This window comes from Aplysia californica, unplaced genomic scaffold (assembly GCF_000002075.1).
Source record: "Aplysia californica isolate F4 #8 unplaced genomic scaffold, AplCal3.0 scaffold00073, whole genome shotgun sequence".
In the NCBI taxonomy this organism is placed as follows: Eukaryota; Metazoa; Mollusca; class Gastropoda; order Aplysiida; family Aplysiidae; genus Aplysia; species Aplysia californica.
Genome location: NW_004797343.1, coordinates 337,037 through 354,901, shown reverse-complemented (window position 1 = coordinate 354,901; position 17,865 = coordinate 337,037). Strand labels below are relative to the sequence as shown.

The window sequence follows — 17,865 nt, the reverse complement described above, 5'->3', positions numbered from 1 at the left end:
TTACACAGCCCATAAAATGCCGGCATTTCAGGCACTACTTATGACTTCTTTTTATACATTACTTGCTCAGTGCCTGTAATTATCTACACAAAACCTCATGTTTGCTATAACGAACACTCGGATTCAACGAGATTTTAAGTCAGGCCCGGCGACTTCGTTGAACCCGAGTTCCACTGTAGTAAATTTTGCCGGAAAAGTTTTGCCGGCCCGGAAAATTTTTAATCAGGGTAAAAATTATTCCGGCAGGTCTGCATAACATATCCCTAGTTACATGACTCAACCGCCTAGCTACATGATTTCCCGCCTAAGTCACAAAATTTTCGAAAATCACTTTTTGATCCCCTCATGTAGTACAACCTTTGATACACATGTTAAAACCCGCAGTTTGAAAGATTACAGCAAAGTGTTTTAATCCTTCAGTAAATCAATTGCCCATATCACACCAATCCCTGCCCAGTTTCCACATGTGTAGCCTGCAGCATATGGGCAGTTGAATCTAAGTAGATTGAGTGGCATGATGAGCGTAGGCGAAACGACCCACGCAATTGTGACTTTTGTTGAAATGAACGGGATGGTAGCATCTAGGGGAAGGACTGCCTTGGTTGACATCCACACAGATCAATTCCTACCAGCGATCATACGTTATTGTCCAGGCAGTTTGCGTAATCAACCAGTACCTACATTTGGTAGCGTTGTCGAGTAAGGGCAAGAAAACATAAAGAATACGTTAAAACTGACTCGACCACGGTAGGTAAATTGAGGCAAAAGCTACTGACCAATTTGATTTTTTTTTAAAGTCTACGATTGACAGCTAGCTAAAGTGCACTGAGTTTTATTTTCGATAACACTATTTTTATCAAGACTGTTCAAGTTTCTTGATACACTTTAAGAGTGTACTCCTTGCTGGGTGTGCCATGTATCATTCTTGACTCACTGATCAGTTTAGTTGTGCCAGGTAGATAATTTCACTTTTTAAGTTACTAAAATTCATACAGAAAATTCTCTTCGACAGAGGTCCACGATTGACATATTACCAGAGAGCAGAAGATGACAATCAATTTGTGAGAAGTGATTCTTTTACAAACTTAATAAAATAGCTTTCTCCTTACTGCCGGCAGAATGCAGGCAAAGTCTATCTTGAATCATGTAATCACGTTTTCTAAGCCTTGTAAGGCCTTTAGGGGAACCAAAGAAAATCGGAATGCATTGTCCCAGACAATTTTACAGAGATCAAAAAGAGCAACCGGTTGTTGCATATATCTCAAAAGGATCAAAGTGATGAACACAAGGTAGGAGAAGAAATAAAAAAAGAAGCTTGTACAAAATCCAGTGGATGCGACCTGATTGTGTGTAGTATGCATGGACTTGGAAGCTGAACTGTAAGCACCGACATTGATGAAAGCATCTGCTGCACTATAATCATTGGGACCAAATTAGCTGTCTATGACTTAATAATTCTTTAAAATTTGGTCACCAAAGATGTGAAGTGTTATGTTTGGCACAAACGATAAGGACCATTGATTGAAAATGAATCTTCTTCTTATGACAATAGTGCTAGACATGAGTTGACAACAATTTTTGTTTTATCTGGAACAAATGCCGCTGATAACATTTGGCAAGGTAGTTTTGTGGTGTTGATAGCCGTCACTGTTTATAATGAATGTGGCATATTTATTGTCAAAAGGTTCTTCAAGTAAATTACTGCCCACCACAAAGGGCCCATACAGCACAGCACCCTTTGCTGAAGTCAGATTAACATTTAAAAAAGCTCAGGACCATAACAAGTGATCACCCCTCTAAAGTCTGTCTTAGAAAAAAGTTTTTTGAAGTATTCATGTGACCAAGTTCACCTTCCACTTAAGAATTACCCTTACGCCCAAAAAAAAAAAATTGCTTTACATACCTCAGTCACTGTATTCCCTTCCTCCCCAGCATCAAACCGAAGAGGGGGCATGTCCTCAGACCACTCAGGCATCGATTCCTTCTCCTCTCCAGTTTGAACACCATCTTTCTCTTCCTCAGTTATCTTCTTCATGGCAGAGGCAGAAGACACTCTGGTCCTCTTTCCAGTCTTGCTTGGCGTTGTTCCTTTTGTTCCAGCTGTGAACAAAGGACAAAATTATCAAATAAATAATCATTCTATTAATAGAAAAGCTAGTTGGAGAACACAGTCTTTACAAATAAGCACACTTTTTTTTGTCACAGGCTGAAAAAAATGATAAGATAGAAAATCTTAAAATATCCCAACTCTTCAAACAGTTGTTTTAACTTTATCACCATTATATTGATGCAGCAAATGTCAGATGTCTCAGACTTGTATGGAACTGTTTTTAAAATCCACAATATGCTATATGGTATAAATCCAAAAGGTGACTCACACAATGTTGGCTATCTGCCAAAAGAGAAGCATACCAATACAGCAATAGTCATCTAGTGCCGAGAAAACCAAAAATGGATGAACAGAAACAAACAGAAAGGGAAATTTAATATTTATTTTGAACACCCCCATTGACATAATTTAGATCATTTAGGAGATGGGCCTCTAATCCTGCCTGCCAGGGCCAACCCAGCAGAGAAAAATCCAACTTCCCAACAAAAAGAGAAATACTTGATAAAATGTTCTCCGAACTCAGTAATCGAATTTGGGATCTTCTGGGTGCTACAATGAACCCCAAGCGCCCAGCCACTACACCAGCCACTGGCCCCCAAAGCTCAAAAAGGGAAACATGACAATCCAATACACTGACCAGTGTGTCGGTCCGGGGTCCTGCGTCTGGTCTGAAACACTTCCACCACTGAAGAGCTGTCCCTACTGGGTGTCCTTGACTCTGTCGACGAACCTCTTTTCGACCGCCTCAAGCCTGCCCGGTCGGGACTTCCAGGACTACTCTCCCGAGACATTTCCTTCGGTGACAGCAACCTGTTAGTTTAGTTTTAGTTTTAGTAAAGGTTCTACAGCCCTTGCAAGACACATTGGTCATGTAAGTTCCTTAGATTAGAGCTGTTACTAGAGAATGACTTACAAAGAAAAAAGAAGAGAAGAGGACAATATAGGTTTGATAGGAAAGAAGGAGCAAAACACACTAGCAAACGACCCACAGCGTCCTGCAAAAAAAAAAAAAACTCCCTGTAAATATGGTGTTTTCATTGGAGGTGCTTTATGTCCAATTCAACTCGTTTTAGAATACAAACCTACTGGTAATTTTGTTCAGAGAAGACTTGACCATCTTCTCTGTAATAAAATACTGGCTTAGGGGGGGGGGGGCTACACCCCCAAAGTCCCGATTCGGCTCAAAATTATGGAATTTAAGTTCTAGGCTGGTGGGGGGGGCCCCATAGTTTTACTATGGGGGAGCAAAGAATACACCTGCCTTGATACTGCGTGTCGTAAGAGGCGACTAAAAGTGCATAGGTCTGGTCGCCCGAAAAGTGCCAGTTTGCGGAGGGCCAACTACCCAACCCAGTAAGAAACAATAAGTTACAGAAACACGGACAAACACAGCTTTTTATTTTTCGAGCTTGGGAGACGGAGGAGCTTCAGCATCAGCAGGAACAATGAAAGACAGCGGACAAAGCCGAAAGGACTCTTCTGACCCGAAACCTTGTCTGTCGAACAAGTCTCTCCAGATTGCGTCGTGGAATGTTCGCACCTTATATGAATCAGGAAAAAGTTCTCAAATAGTACAACAGATGAAGAGATACAGGCTGCACATACTAGGAGTCAGCGAAACACATTGGATACAGTCTGGACAGAAGCAGCTCAGCTCAGGGGAACAAGTATTGTATTCTGGGAGGGAAGACAAGCACCATGCGGAAGGAGTGGGAATCATTTTGAGTAAGTATGCACAGAAGTCACTTAGAGGATGGGAACCACATGGGGAAAGGATCATCATGGCTTCATTCACTACAAGGAACAAGAGCATCAACATGAACATAGTCCAAATCTATACCCCAACAAACGATGCTTCGGATGAAGACAAGGATGCCTTTTACAGCCAGCTCCAGGGGGTCATCGACAAACTACCAAGGAAGGATGTCAACGTCATAATGGGAGATGCCAATGCCAAGAGTGGTCAGGACAACGTGGGGTATGAAAGAATTATGGGACAACATGGCCTGGGACAAATTAATGAGAACGGTGAGCGATTTGCAAATATATGTGCTTTCAACAGTTTTGTCATTGGAGGCTGTTTTTCCCCACAAGAGGATCCACAAGGCCACATGGGCTTCGCCAGATGGAGTGACGGAGAACCAGATAGATAATTTTTCAGGGTGTCCAGCATTATTTGCTGAAAAAATTAACTACCTGGAAGAAAAATCTACTACCCAGCTCGAAAAAGGGATTTAATTTGCGCCATCACTAACATATATTATCATTACACAATATATGGAACGAAAATAACACGCAACAACGTCCTGTCAGCAAAAAGGAGGATAGACAGACGATCACAAGCTTGCTCGCCGCTAGATTTAGTTCTAGTTTTAGTCATGTTTTTACAGCGCTCGTAACTGCATAAGGTCATATGAGCGACAAGGGGTGGATGTCAACAGAAAAATCCAAATGGGCCATCTCTGCTCACCTTTCTAGCCTCAACAGCACAAAGTCTGCTTCGACTATCAAGGCACCCCGGAAATAGTGGGTCACAAGAGTGAAACATACAAAAGAAGTAGAGGGAAAATGACGCTAGTAATGATGAGAAGAAAAAGCAGCAGTTCCCCCTAGGCCTATGTTGTTATGGCACAGCATAAGCATGCCATTAATAAATCAGCCCATACTTACAATTCTACTGCGCATAAGAGCATGTTAATATAATGGGAGTGGCCTAAAGACAGGGGGTCATCCATTTCCCAGGGGCATGTTACATAACAACATACACACGTAAAATATACCCAGTCAACATGTCAGTGTCGCAAATTTCCATGAGCAATAAGTGTGGTATTCATTACGTAAGACATGTCAACAAAATCTAATATGGTCGCCGTATCCATGGAAACAAAACTTTTCTCAAATTTGATTGCAGATTTTAAGACTCCTTACTATGCTTGTTATATGTGTGATATTCGGTAAAATTTGGCCAAGTAATAAGCGAGAAAGCCTTCAAGTGTAGCCCCCCCCCCCCCCCCTCCCCATACTCAAAATTCCTCCAGACATACTTCTTTGACCTTGACTTAAAATAGGCTGTGCGGGACACTTTATCCCAGTCAGAAAACAAGAGATAAAATGCCTTCCCTGCCTGGAATGGTACAGCATTTTGCTTGAAAGCTGAAGAGTCAACCTATATTACATCACAGACAGCAGTGCGATAGAAGGAAAGACCTGACAAGATAGGCAAAACAAGATAAATAGGACAGTTTTGTTAACTTTTTGAGACACAAAAAGCATTGATGTAAGCAATGCCAGACATTCTCACACGTGATGGAGATATTCATACGACAGGACAGAACATAATATTTTAATTTACAGAGACACTTACCATTTTAGCCCGCAGCTACCTTAACATTCAGTTTCAGGACAAAAAGAATTTGAAATGAGCTCATTTGCTGAACTCTGTTGCCACAGAGAGAGTATGTACCATTCCTAACATTTCTAGAGCCAATATGATTGCTAGATACAAAAGGCATACTTTTCACATGGTATTTACATTAGCATTAACTATTTTCATAAACACTACAAATTTTAAAAAGACGTGTTGGTGGCCCTTACAAGGATCATAACCGCGCAATGCAGCACACCAGTGACACGGTGATCGACTCATGTCCTGGCAAAATTTTCTATTTTGGCAATATGAGGATGGAAATGCTGAGTAGGAAAAAGACGCATTTCCGGCTGCCATTTGCACTTCCCTGAGGCTCGGTCCATTTGATGTGTACACCTTCGTTTTACAGCCTTAGGGAAAAGCAAATGACGGCCGGAAATGCGCCGTCTTTTTTTCCTAGTTTGCCTTTCCGTTCTTATACTATCAAAATAGTAAATTTTGCCAGAAAATGTTTGCTGGTCAGAGACCTTTGCGGCCGCCTGGCCAGGGCGGGAAAATTGGAGTCAAATTGGCGTTTGAGTCAGAGTCTAATTGCCGGGGAGCACATACACCTCTGTGTAAAATATTTTGTGAGAATTAAATACCACATACTTTCTAAGAATTCAGTAATTCCATCACTCTTACTGTAAGAGCACACCAATGCACTTTCAGCATTTAAAAAAGGAAAGACAGAGCTTATCATACCTGACAGGGGAAGAAGAAGAATGGACGGGCTCAATATCGTCGGTGTTCAGCCGTTGTGGAGACTTGGGCTTTCGTTTTGACCTTCTTGTGGGGGTCAATGGAGCCTCTGGGTTTTTCACAGTGCGACTATTTTCTTTCAGATCTCTCTGTGGCGATGGCTGCTTTGGTGAGGTAGAAGTGGCAATTGGACGTACCGACTCAATCTCAGATGTATTCAATTTCTCAGGAGACTTGGGCAGTCGCTTTGAGCGTCTGGTTGGGGTGAGGGGCTCGGACAACGCTGGGGCTAGGAATCGCTCGGGGGTCTTCGACTGTCGACGCGACCGTCGCAGGCTACGATCAAGTATGTCCTCTGACTGTACTTCTAGTGTGGCTTCTGGTTTTGATGGTGACTTGGATTTACCCCGTGTCTGCCTTCTGACAGAACCTCTAGCTGACATATCCTCAGAAGACACTTCTTTTGAGATACCTGGTTTTGATGGTGACTTAGACTTCCTCCTCGTCTGTCTTCTAGAAAATGTTTCAGAAGTTTTTAGCATCTCTTTTTGCATGCTGGAGCTGAGACTTTGATCAAAAGTATTGTCTTCAGAATGCACTTCTAGCAAACTTTCCGGCTTTGAAGGAGACCTCGACTTTTGCAGAGTCTGTCTTGTAACAGGCGCGTCAGAACTTCTAGCTTTCACACCTATTTGATGTATTTCTTTTGTAAGGGCATTATGAACTGTCTTTGTTTGCGTCTTCTCCTCTTCTTCTTGTCCCTCAAAAGACGAGACAATGGGACCTTCCTTTTTACGTCTTATCCCCTCTGACTGCTGCGTCATCACAATCTCTGAGACTTTGTGTCCAGTTCTGTCCGGTGTCCTATGGCGAGTAGATCTCCGTGTACCCACAGAGATAGAAGTCTCATGAGCAGAGTCTCTCTCTGGTGTCTTTGTCCTAGAAGCAACAGAAAATGCTCGACTCTCTCTGGACACACTGACCTCTCTTCCCAAGGTTCTTTTCCCTTCAGCCTGCCGATCTGCTGCATCATCAAGCACAGATTCACTTTCATCAGTCTCCAGCACAGATTTGGCCAGCTGTGAGGTTGACGTGTCAGTAGTTCTTTTCTCTCTTTTCTCTTTCTGTTCACTTTCAGACCCCAAAGCCAGTTTTGCTGATTTCCTGGCAGACCTATCTGGAGTCTGTCTTCTCTCAGAAACATCTGTTCTCTCTTCCAACGTTGAGAAACTTTCACTAACCATCATTGTAACTTTTACGCTTTCTTCCCCAATAAATGTTCTATTTTTGGCAGGGGATCTATCTGGAGTTACTTTTTTTTTAGGCAGCACAAGCTCAATTGACATTTCTGCATCTTTAATATCTAGATCCTCAACGTTTCTATCAGGTTTTTCTAGCTCTGAGGTTTTCCTGGACCTTTTCCTGTGAAGTTTTTCCTCCGTTTCAGATCGCGCTGGGGAAGGCGTAGTTGACCGTGTGCGCCTTTTAGGATAGTCTTGATAATTAAACATGTCTTCCACTTTAGAAGACAACAGTTTGGCCTTCCTGCTGAGGGGAGGGGTTGCAGGGGGAGGGGAGTCGGCTCGGACAGATTTTCTGCTCTCTGGAGATGACTCAAAATTCACATGGGCCCGCCTTGCTGTCGGCGACAGTGATGTGGAAGATATCAATGACCTGAGAGGAAGAGCAGATCTTGACATAGAGGAGACAATCTTATCTTCGAGCTGTGTGTCCACCACTAGGCCCGAACTCAGCGCTGGACCCGACCCACTCTTCTCCATGCTGGGGCTGGAGAAGGACTTGTGGGAGGTGACCAGTGTCTGCTCGAGGAACGTGCTCTCTGACGTTGCGAGGATTTCCGCTGTTGACAAGGACATGGCTGATGTGGTCTGTAAAGTAGTAAAACAATAGCAGAAGATTTGAGTCCTTCAGAAGCAGAAATAGAAAGGTCTGTAAACTCAATATCAATGTGAAAATCCAAATTCAGTAACCAGATAATCCATTTCCTGGCAGTTAAAGAAGCACTACTTCATGAATATAGATGCAGGCAAAGCAAAGTTACTATAACTTATCCCTTATCTGAAGGAATACCACTAAGAAAAATAATCAGTATACTGGTAGACCATTTTTGTTTAAGTGAGAAAACATAAGCAAATAATCAAAAGCAATACCAGGAGCCAAAAATTGTGTAGTTATAGATTATGAATTTCTGTTGTGCACATTATATTCGCTGGCGCTGAAAAAAAACTAGCCATGTCAGGTCATTAAAAAAGGAAAACAAGAAAAAAAGAATAAACCTTTTGCACAGTGACCGAAACAAGATTGGCACCATTGAGTGCAGCCTCCTGAGAAGTTTTAGGCACAGATGAATCCATGGGGGAAGATGTCATACTCACAGCAGGTGGGCCCAGCTCTGTAAATGAAACCAAAGCAATAGTCCAGTAATGTCTTTTAGTTTAGTTTTAGTAGAGGTGTTACGGCGCTTGCAACTGCATAAGATCATATGGAGGTGGATGTCAACAGAGAAGTCTTTACAGGGAATCAGACTTACTCTGCTCACTTCTCTAGCTTCAACAGAACAAAGTCAACTTTGACTATCAAGGCACTCCGGAAAAAGTGGGTCACAAGAGTGTGACAAACATACAAAAGAAGTAGAGGAAAATGACAATAGTAAGGATTAAGAAAGAAAAAGCAGCAGTTTCCTGTTGTAGATCAGGCACAGTTATGAGCGTGACATTGATGAATCAGCCCATTTACAATTTTACTGTGCACGAACGAGAAATGTCCCCCCTTTGGGAAAGGCCTAAAGACATCAGTAATGTCTGATATCAGAAACATTAACAGGAGTACAACTGACTTTTCTTGTTTATCTCAGGGCAGCTGCAACTCACCACAAACCATTTTAGTTTTAGTAAGAGTTTTATGGCACTAGCAACACAATAAGGCTAATAGAAACGCTGAAGTTGACGAAGCAAACATGTCAGAGTCAGATTGCAGCAGCTAAAATTCGTAACAAATAGATCTGGATAATAACACAGTACAGCTAATGTAATGTCCATTACTTACGTATTTTAGAGAAGAGTGGTCACTACTGGTCAGTAATAAAGAGTACGTCCACCGGTACAGTCGTGTCTGGCTCCTGTTGTTTTCAATGTCTGTCTAGATCTACATGTTGTGATTGTGAAGTCCCGACGGTACAGCTAATAGGCCTGGACGGGAAGTCTATTCCCAAATCAAAAGCCAAAGGAGGTAATTCCCCTCCAGTGAATACAAGTATTTATAAAAACTTTTTAAAAAGACTAAACAAATTTCAAAATCTTTGAAAAATTAGAAAGAGAAAGGAATGTGATTTCAGAAAAAAATAACTTTAAATGCACAGGTTCTTGGAAATGTTCTAATTTTACTTCAATCAGGGTGCCCAACCCGTCACTCTCACTCCGACTCGCCGTCTGGCTCTAGATCTAGAATCTACCCCTGATCAATCAGAATCGTCCCAACATTTTCATCAATATTTGATTCATCCGATTAATCACTTATTTTTTCTGGCTCATAAACATTGTTATTTGCTTGCTTTATCTCAATTGTATTGCTTTTCAACTCATCAACAAAACTTCGGAGTATTCAGATATGCAATCGTACTTTAATTGGCTCTAATACTAGAACTGCTGGCATGTTACTTATATACATCATGTACATTTTTTTTCCATATATATGAATCCTGCTATGAGCCTGTGAAAGGGCCAGGGGGCCAGAATATCAACTGTCAAGAACCAGTCCAGATATCATGATTCATATTACAAAAACGTAAAAAACAAAAATCATTGCCCGTGGTAGAGTAATACATAGTAACTGAAATGGCTTACGAGACCTACTCTGTGATGCTGAAAATCTGTAAATCTTGAAAAGATAGCTAAAATACCCATAATCACCCATTCATGACAAGCGCTCCCTTCTGTACAATAACAAGGCATTATGACTTTGATCACGTTTTCACATAAGGCTTGCACCAAAGCGCGCTTTACAGAGAGCTCCATTCGTAGTTCTAAAATTAATTTGCTTCTGAGTTTTTAGCCTCCACATTGTGTCAAGCGGCCAAAGGCATCTTTAAAAGAAAAAAGTATTACGCTTTCTGTATTTTTTAAAATATTTGTCTTTTTTTCCATACGGGGCCTCACAGTGACGAATACAGATATATTTGCATGGCAGTATTGCGTTTATACGTATAATGCACAACCTGCATGTCATAACTGTTACGTTATCAGACTATAATCGGAAAATTCTGGGTTGTAACTAAGCAAAAGTAGATCTTGATTTCCCCAATCCAGCCTTGGTATTATCAGGGTGTCCAGCAATATTTCCTGAAAAAATGTACTACCTCGAAAAAAATATTTACTACCCAGCAAATGAAGCCCCACACCAGCTCGAAAAAGGGAGTTAATTTGCGCCATCAATAACATATGGAAAGAAAAGAAAACACAACAAAGTCCAGTCGACAAAATGGAGGATAGACAGACGATCGCAAGCTTGCTCGCAGCTAGATTTAGTTTTAGTAAGGTTTTTACGGCGCTCGCAACTGCATAGGTGATATGAGCGACAAGGGGTGGATGTCAACAGAGAAGTCCAAACGGGGAATCAAGCTTCGACTATCAAGGCACCCCGGAAATAGTAGTTCACAAGCGTGACAAACATACAAAAGAAGTAGAGGAAAATGACGATAGTAAAGAAGAGGACAGAAAAGGCAGCAGTTCCCCCTACACTGGTCCAGCACAGTATGAGCATGACATAGATAAATCAGCCCATGTTTACAATTCTACTGTGCATAAGAACATGTTAATATCCTCCCTTTGGGAATGGCCTAAAGACGTTTCAGTCAGTAGCACTGCCCTGGTGGTGGTGGGAGGGGGAGGTGGGGGGTAGATTTATACCTAATGTGTACACACAGGGTGACTGCCAAACCGGCTTCTCCATTTTCCAGGGCCATGTTACACAACAACAATGCGCGCACACACACAGACACACGCAATGACTCGAGTAAACCTATTCAGTGTGAGAGGTGTAAGAACTGTGAGAGGGCAAGAGGCAGTGACACTGAAAATCTGCCAGTCTTGAACAGAAAGCTATAATATTGTTCTATAATATTATTCTAATTTACTATCACCCAACAAATGAAACGCGAACACTTTATTTCAATAACACGGCCTACAAGGTATGAAGCATCCCGATTCCACACAAGGCCTTCACCAACGCACGCTTTGCAGAGGGCTCTAAATCTAATCAAACTTCTGAAATTTGCTTACAGTATTTGTCCTCTGGGGTTGCCATGAGCCACTCCCCCCTCCCCCGAGCGTATCTCTTTTTTAAAAAAAATCAATAATCCCTGCCCTACTCCGTAGTCCTATACTTCGCAACACTCAGACTTTTTAATGAACTTTGGCGACCCCAACAAACGCCGGTGCTCACCGATGCCGTACCTTGTAGTGCCTCGCGCGAAAGTTCACTGACCTGCCACGTTGGCGAACCCGACAATCTAAAAATCGGACGAAGCTTGTATTTTCTCCCCCCCCCCCCCCCCTCCCACACACACACACACAAGTGACAGCACGGTGAAGAGTCAGAGTAATTATTAATTTCATTTGCACGGCGACACAGCGTTTATACTGTACAACCTGCATATCACAAATGTTGCGTTATCAGTTTATCTTCGCCAAATTCCAGGGTGGTAACGAAAGCGAAAGTAGATCTTGATTTTCCTAATCGAGCCTCGATGTCACATACACTTCCACCTGCTGCCATAGCCGACTTTTCGCGCGAAACGTACTCTCGGATGGGGAAAAGGTGAACGAATATTATATCACAATCGCAACCGGCAAAAACGGAGTCATGTACCGCGGCAAGGGTTCCCTGAAAAGTCTTGCTGGCTTCTTCACTCAGTATGCAGGCTAATTTACGACCGTTTACCAAATTTTTACTACCTTCTAGGCAAATTTACTACCTTAACGACCGGGGCGCCGAATTTTTTTACGACTTTACTGGTCACCCTGTATTATACATACACTTCCGCCCACCGCCATAGCCGCTTGCTTGCATGAAACGTACTCTCAGACCGCGGAAGGCTGAAGACAATATCTCAATGAAGTAATGACTTTAACAGATTTGGTTTCCAATTATTCGAGAACTTCATGTATTTTCCCAGGTCTTTCTCGGGGCAATTTACAGATTTCCTCAAATTCCCGGGGCATGCCTGGGGCCTGGCAGTCATCCTGGTGTCACGTGTAAAAACCCTGAAGTAAATGGAGAAAATCATATTACCCACTTTTCTGTATGGTGTACAAAGTACTTAGTCAAAATGAAATAACAGGCCACAGCTGTAACAATAATTACATTCAAAGTTAAACTGACAGTTGGTTGGAACCCCTCAGCTGAAAAGAAGGAGAGCCAAAGCAGAATAAAAACACTGCCTCTTTTAATCACATCCATTAAACAAAGCACTAAAACCTCACCTTCTGTATGATGCAAGTTGAACGTTATTTCATCATCAACAACCATTTCTGTTGTGTTCTCAGAATCTTTCCAAATTGACTGCAGATCAGGTCGCTCAAGCTTTTCAAAAGAGTCTCCATATCTGAAAGTCATTATATGAAATTCAGAAACACAAAAAGGAGGAAGACATCTTCATCACTTACTCGGAGGGCGACAAACAAGATTTAGATTATTTAGGACCTCTCTATCATGGTTGTCCGAGCCAACCCTGGCTGACTGGCATACACCATCTCAGTAGAAAGATAGAAACCATAAAAAAAACTTCTGAACACAGGACAACGGGTTAGAACGAATAGAAAAATTTTAAAATCTAGAATACTTTAAACATAGTTTACTGGGCTGCGGAGTGATCATATTACCAGAACCGAAGATGCCATCTCTGAGAAATCTTTTAAATGCTGTGTTACAGTACATGTTCTTAATTAAGCAATCAATAGGACAGGGCTAATTTCAGTTCTTACATACATACCCTTAGCAAACAAATATTAGCGAAAGTTTTGAGGCAGAGAACGACATACAGAAACTGGGATAGGTTTGTTTGAAAAAGCTAATCAAAGCGAGTATTCTCATCCCTGGTTCTGAGGGAGTGCTGCCAGGAGACAAGAACACTCATCCTCGCTCAAGAGTTACAGATCAGAAAGCACCATGTTCACAACTGGATCAATCAATTACAACCTACAGTTTAGCAATGCCAATCGGGCTTCTGCCACTAATGATATGTGGAAGTTAAAGTTCATACACATAAATTAACCTATACTTTTGCTGTCGGGAACACTTTCGTATGGAGTGTACCGAAAACTATAAGGAGCTTGATATTCAACGCGGAGATGGTATTAGATCTATCTTTCCTCTATAGTGTCCTCAAATTTGAACATTCTCTGTCAAGTAGTTGATTAGACCCAATCATAAATGCACGACTACCCCCCTATCCAAAGCGGCTTCGTACGGAGACCGGCCATTTTCCCCTCACTCCCTCGGCAAATGTATGCAACCAACAAATCCCTGCATGACTATTCTGAGCCTGTTCATTGGTCACTGGAAATAGGTTGTTTTTCTCTCTGTTCCCCAGTAACATCGCAATGGGGGTCTTCCGGACGAGCTTCAGGATGTCCGCGTATCAACGGGGGAAAAGAATTTTTTTTATTGTACTGCATTGAATTAATTTATATTTTACGGTTGGCATGGTCAAAAGTCATCAAAGAAAGCTTTGCCATTATTTAGTCACGCTGCCAACATATTCTTAAAGATCCCATGTTGTGAGGCGATGCTATAAATAATATGCTCTCATTCCGACACCCCTTTTTCGCAAAATCGTAATATGCACATCAAAATTTTAATTATAACAAAATAACTACGAAATGGTTAGTAATCTGACTGCAGAAATGATTTCTCCACCCAAAAACAAATCGAGTAGCAAAGTTTCTTTCTAACACTCCAACTAATTACTGAGATATTGTCGATTTTCTTACAGAATCTTCTATTGCGTGGTCCACTTTTAGGAATATTTTCCTATATGTGGGTCGTCCATACTTTGCCAACCTTTACAACCCCATAACTCTTTTATTTATGAACCGATTCTTAAAAATCAAGAAGCTTAATTCTTAGAATTTAAAATTCTTTCTTAGGTAAAGTAAAGTTAAGTTGTTCCCGCATCCGATCCGGACATTGGGGATTGCCTTGTTAGTGAGACAACTTCCTGGGCATTCGGCATATTGTGGTAGGGTGGCCAGTTCCTTTCCACATCACCTTTACTTCCACAACTCGAAGTCAGATACCCATTACTCCTGGGTAGGCAGGAGGGGGCGAAAAAAATCTGTGTCCGAACCGTGAGTATCTTAGGTACCAAATAAAAAAGGGCTAAAGCGAATAATTAAATTTTCATTGGCATAGCTATGCAGTTCCAGCTCTTTACCATGACAAATTACCGATAAGAGAAGGCAGCTCCTGGCTGCCCAGAAAGCACAATGTGCAAAACCACATCCAGCAACTACAATTTCCATTCCAGCACAGTACCTTGGTGAATCATCGATAGGAGAAGGCAGCTCCTGGCTAGTGTTCCCTGTAGATACATCCATCTGTTCTACTGTCTCCTGTAACGCTGCTGGTGGATCCCCAAGGACTTTTTCCTTCTTTTCCTCTGTCACTTCAAGGAAAGGTATAAACGAAAGAGCTGTTAAGATATAATGCTCACTATAACAAAACCAAAAGAGTAAACTTTACATTCGGGAGAGGATATACTGCAATATCTTGTAAATCCAAACTAAAGTAAGAGAAAGAATGAGACAACCAACCCACTATAAGAATCCTGTTCACTCATCTAGTTATATTCAAACTGTTATTTAAAAAATGAGGGAACCCCTAACAGGATTATATATCTCACATGGTAAATAACCTCAGCCCCATTCAAAGTTTACATTAGGTCAGTTTGGAAAAAGCCGGGCTGCGCATCTGATTAAACCTGTTGTGTATTGGTCTGATGATTGTCCTGGTTTTTTAGTACAAAACTTCTTGGATTGAAAAAAACAGGCTTCTTATTTCGGGGGTCTTCAATGTCATAAAATAAATCAGAACAAACGTTTAGGAAGGCAAAATCTCTTTCCACAGGCACAAAAAGTTTCTTTGCAGCATTGTTCAGCATGTGCACTGTGTCGCCACTGACGTCCAACAAAGATGTATTTTCTCTTCGCTGCTTTGTCTCCACCCCATTATTCTTTTCAGCCCACTCTTATTGATTTTAGACCACAAAGGGAACTTTAACGAGCGCAACTTGCATACGGGCCCTCCGAGATTTTTCGCCCATGTCCGAGAAGGCTAGGTGTCCATCGTTCCGACAAGAAGATCAGGGGTGTGGCTGAAAGACAGCAATAAGAAGAAGCCAGGGAGTAGCAGTAGAAAGGCTGCAGAAAGAGTCAGGAGCCTAGAGGAGGGGGCAAAGGAGGTGAAGGGGTGGGGGCAAAAAGAGGAGGCGAAAGCAGACGATAGAACATTGTTAGAGAGCAGGAAAGGAGGTGAAAGTAGACAACTTTAGAGAAAAAAATTTTTTGGCCACTACCTGGATTCGAATTTGAACCCAGGACCTTTGAATGAGAGGCCAACACCTTAACCTCTAGGCCACGAGAGCCCCCATAGCCCATCCTTGACACCTCGCATCACATTAGTTATTCATCATTACACTCACAACCAGTGACCACTTCAACTTCCTCTCTTCAAGTACTGAGCCTATGGCAGCAGCAATGTTGTGTGCAGTTGCAATGTTAACAACACGGGCTCCAAGTAGTTGAACAATACACTTGTCAAGGCTGTCGTCGTAGAAATGCACTAATACATTCAACACTTTATCACCAGCATTGTAGGTTGCCTCATTTACATTTCAGCTAAAAAGGCTGCCTTGAAGTTTTTCCTCTAAAGTTGTCTTGACTGAATAAGCAAACACCATAAGTTGTGAAGTTCATTGCAGCAGTTCTGTTCATTGAAACTGAATTGAAGCAGGGCAGGATCAGAACTAATTTTTCTAGCAAATGCAAGAAGCTCTGGGGCTAGCGAGTAAGAAACAAACTCACACGAGATTTTATTTTACTTGACTTGTCCATTACCAAGCATGTTACAGTCTTGGTGTCAGAGGTTGCAATAAACTTTGCACTGCTTGATTTGGCAGAGAAGGCGGACCTGTGATCAGGGTTGTTTGCATGAAGCCGTAGCGCTTTCTTTCCACTAGTGTCATAAATTAGAGGCTTGTCACATGAAGTACAGTAGCACTCTCCTAAAATGGAAACCTTCTTACACTATGCAGAGAATGGAACGCCTTTGTCACATTTTTCATCGAGCCAGTGCCAATGCCATGGATTTCTCAGACCAGCTTCACACTTTTGTAAAGCTTCTGAATCAGTTTTCTCAAGAAAATTATGCTCAATTGACTTCATTTTGTAGCGATTCGGTCAAGATCTAGGTCTGCTAGGCTGAAACCAACAGACGTCGTCTGTTCAGCCTGGTCGCTCTGGCCCACGAAGCGAAGACTCGCTATCTTCTCTCACCAACTTCACCGAAAATGTTGATCCTGTGCAAAAAATCCCAATAGTTTTAGTGATATATGGAAATAAATTAAAGAAATAAACTCGAGTTTTGTTTAAACCTGTGCTGTTTGTCACAGCAGAAAAGATCAAAATAGATTTCTAATGCTTCTCTTCAACGGTTAGATTCACATCAACACGACCACTTTTGTAAACAAAACCACCTGAAGCCAGGCCGGAAAGAGGAAGTGGGAGTTCAGCTTCTGGTCACGAGAGGCCAAAATAATAAAAAAAGAACGCCAAAAATTATTTTTGCAGCGCAAAAATCGCAATCAATTGATGCCGGCGAGATTCCAGCAAAGCTTGTTCAAACCATTTGAAATTCCGGTTTGTCTGCAAAATCCGGCGATCTGGCACCCAGCGCAAACTTCTTTCTTCTTCTTCCTCGTTCTCGATGACAGCAGCTAGACAGTCAGTCCGATGTCGCGTACAAACTGTGTAGTTCGCTTCAACTCTGAGAGACTGTCATAGAGCTTTCTCTCAAGGGGAGCCACATTCTGCCACGTCTGTGCGCGAAGGGTGGCGCAGCCCGGGCAGTGCTGAAGGATATGATTGGTATCCTCTTGGTCGTGTCCACATTCACAGATCACTGTCTCTCCCACTTTTAATTAGGTGTGCATATGGTGTTTGAGTCTGTTGTGGCCACAACGGAGTCTAAAGATTGTGACCTGGTCTGTTCTATTTAGTATGTAGTAGGGGTCATGTCTGTTGAGCTTAGGGTGGGACCTTTTCCATCTGTTTCTTAAAGCAGTTTTTATTAGTGTTTTTGACTCTGAGAGATCCATGCCATCTTCAATCTGGGTCATTTTGGCTCCTCCTTTGGGCGCAAACAAAAACACCCCGTCGTTACAAACGTTCATTGCCTTTGATACACGCTGAACAAAAACACCCAGTACAAATTGAACGTGAAGATGAATGGTTTCTTTTATCAACTCCATGAGGCCAAAAACAGTCCTGCCCCAGAAGACTCAATTGAATAACTGAAATAATTACTCTTAACTTTATGATTACTTTTAAAACTGTTATAATTTGCTTTTGTC

At 41.9% G+C, this 17,865-nt stretch overlaps 1 protein-coding gene across 1 annotated transcript in view; it reads right to left on the bottom strand.

The window, feature by feature from the left end:
- LOC101845077 (protein ELYS) overlaps positions 1 to 17,865 on the bottom strand; it is a gene marked incomplete at its 5' end in the record, with an annotated part of 121,831 nt that overhangs the window by 17,705 nt on the left and 86,261 nt on the right. Inside the window, 6 exon segments of the mRNA XM_013080061.2 lie at positions 1,904 to 2,100; positions 2,748 to 2,920; positions 6,222 to 8,107; positions 8,516 to 8,631; positions 12,719 to 12,840; positions 14,772 to 14,901. Of these exon segments, the coding sequence (XP_012935515.1) occupies positions 1,904 to 2,100; positions 2,748 to 2,920; positions 6,222 to 8,107; positions 8,516 to 8,631; positions 12,719 to 12,840; positions 14,772 to 14,901 (2,624 nt within the window).